Below are 2385 nucleotides of genomic sequence, written 5' to 3'. Positions count from 1 at the left end.
AGTAGATGCTGGTGGTGGTTGTCCATAATACTCAAAAAGGAGGACAGTGACATTACTAATAATGTTTTTTGACTCATTCATAAATTGGATTTAAAAATGAAGCAGGATTGCACAAAGTCATTGACCTTATTCTCTTCTAGAATCATCAAAGTCCAGTAGCAAGACAAAAAATCAGAATGAATGTCAATGACTGGGGATGCAATGAATAACCATGGCTTCCTCAATGTCTAACCAAACTCCTGTTTTAATCGCCTTCATGGCACCCCTTCTACCAGGAGAAGTCTTCACTTGGAGTAAACACCCCCTCTAACTCACTGAGGGCTTTGAAACTTGTTGGTTATCCTCAACCTAATTTAACCTGTCTGCTAAGATGGTTTACTGAGGTGTAAATGCTAAGCATGCTATAGTTTCTTTTTTTTTTTTTAGAGGAAGAACAGATTTTTATTATTTTTTTATTCAATTTCCATCAGGGAGAAGAAAAGAATATCATTTTAAAAGTTGCTGCCAATTTTAATACATTTATATCATCAGTTTACATATTATAAAGATTTCTTCACTAACCCATGTCATTACAGGTAAAATCTTAGAAAGTAAAACTCTGATAGCTAATTTTTAAAAAACTGAGTGCATTGCTAGAAATCATGCTCACAGCCTTTAGGAAGCTGAGGCTGAACTGCCTGGAGAAAAGCTGAACTTTAAACAATGGGAAGCACTCCGAGCCAGCAAAAAGGTAAGTGGTGTCTCATACACAAGCCACTCCTCCTGCTCCAAGTTACTGGAATCCTTGGATTATGTTTTCTCAATGTATTAGGATAATATTTAAGTGAGAAAGGGTGAGAGGGAATAAGAAATAATTACTGCTGAATTAGAAGAAGATTTGGGAATAAATAACCTGGTTTAAGTCTTCTTTCCTTTCCTGCTATACAGTAGCACATAACCAGGTACTATTATTAAAGAAAATAACTTATAAATATTCAATAAATAATGAAAGTAAATTTTTAAAAGTACTATAGCAGAATTTTTGGGTGGTAAGACCTTGATATGAAAATAACGTCCCTTCTATACACATGCACAAGTATCTATGTAACATATATAACTCTTCTTTGTAAGTTTTAATGTGATTTTACCTGTAATATCTTACAGAGCTGACATTTTCTATTAAAAGCACTCCCAAGGTTATTAAGAAGTTACTTCTGTGAATTATAATCACAAGACACATTAAGATTCAAACCTTGCTTTTCATATCTTTTCAGTTAGAACATTCTAGACTGCTTCAGATGGCCTGTCACTATATACTTCAAACTATAAGAGATTTCTAAGCACCCAAGTTTTTAGTTTACTGTGAGCCAAGATCAAGACAACTCTTCAGCTGGTAGCACTTCAAGCCTGTAGTCGTTCCATCATCTGATCAGCTGTGATGAACCAGTATGAATTGCGTCTATAAATCAATCTGGATAAGAAGCCCATTTGACTGGCTGGTGCCAGGACATGAAGATGCAAGTGGCCTATAGAACAGAATGGAGGCCAGTGGAAACCCATTCTCACATCACTCAGGTTAGTGATATTTTTCTGCTGAAGAACGGTTTTTCCAACAGTGATCATTTTCTCCACTAAGGATGTATCTTCTTTCTTTAGAATTTTGCAGTTTCCAATGTGCCTCTTTGGCACCACAAGATAATGGTGTGGTGCCCCAGGTCTGATATCTGGGAAGCAAACCAGGTCTTCAGACTCGCAGGGCAACAGTTGGGTGCCAGGCTCCTCTTGTCGAGCGATGCGACAAAACACGCACTTAGGGTCGTAACCCTCGCCAGATGGTCCTGCGACCGCGCCTTCCGCAGTAGGAGAAGGCGTCGAGCCGCTGGCGGGTGAACTCTGCTCTCCAGCCATCCATGCTATAGTTTCTTAAGAGTCTCAGGTGAGGCCTGGGAAAGATATGAACACCAAAGGAGAAAAACAGCCCTAAAAAAGACTCAGCAAGCCCTCACACCAAGTGTACTAGTCTTTCCTGAACACCTTATACACTCCTTTAGCAGGTAGGAGAATGAGGAAAAGTCTCATAGAAGAGGTAGTCCTTCAGCTGAATTTCAAAGGAAGTTAGGGATTACAGATAGTAAGGTGATTGGGAATGAATTGCCTTTGGATCAAAGCTGTAGTGGTAATAGGAATTTATTGCATAAGGAAGTGTTGACTTTGAAAAATACAGAAAAATCACTTTAATTAAGGAAAAGAAGTTCAGTGTAATAACAGGCCATTACACAGAGCTGCACACTAACAACTCTGCAGAGTCTGAGGATTAAACTCTGAATGCTCTGGACACTGACCCTTGGGAGAGCCAACAGTGCTAGATTGACAACACCAAGGAACAAAAGAATTTGGGGGACCTAT

At 38.8% G+C, this 2385-nt stretch overlaps 1 protein-coding gene across 1 annotated transcript; it reads right to left on the bottom strand.

The window, feature by feature from the left end:
* Positions 1–438: 438 nt before the first annotated feature.
* Positions 439–1887, bottom strand: LOC100033378 (adenosine 5'-monophosphoramidase HINT3-like). Its single transcript, XM_056817932.1, has one exon. The coding sequence runs from the start codon at positions 1885–1887 to the stop codon at positions 1381–1383; it is 507 nt and encodes a 168-aa protein (XP_056673910.1). The 3' UTR covers positions 439–1380.
* Positions 1888–2385: the final 498 nt, after the last annotated feature.

This window comes from Monodelphis domestica, chromosome 1 (assembly GCF_027887165.1).
Source record: "Monodelphis domestica isolate mMonDom1 chromosome 1, mMonDom1.pri, whole genome shotgun sequence".
Taxonomy (NCBI): domain Eukaryota; kingdom Metazoa; phylum Chordata; class Mammalia; order Didelphimorphia; family Didelphidae; genus Monodelphis; species Monodelphis domestica.
Note: the sequence above shows the minus strand (reverse complement) of the source record. Positions and strands in the feature narration are given on the sequence as shown.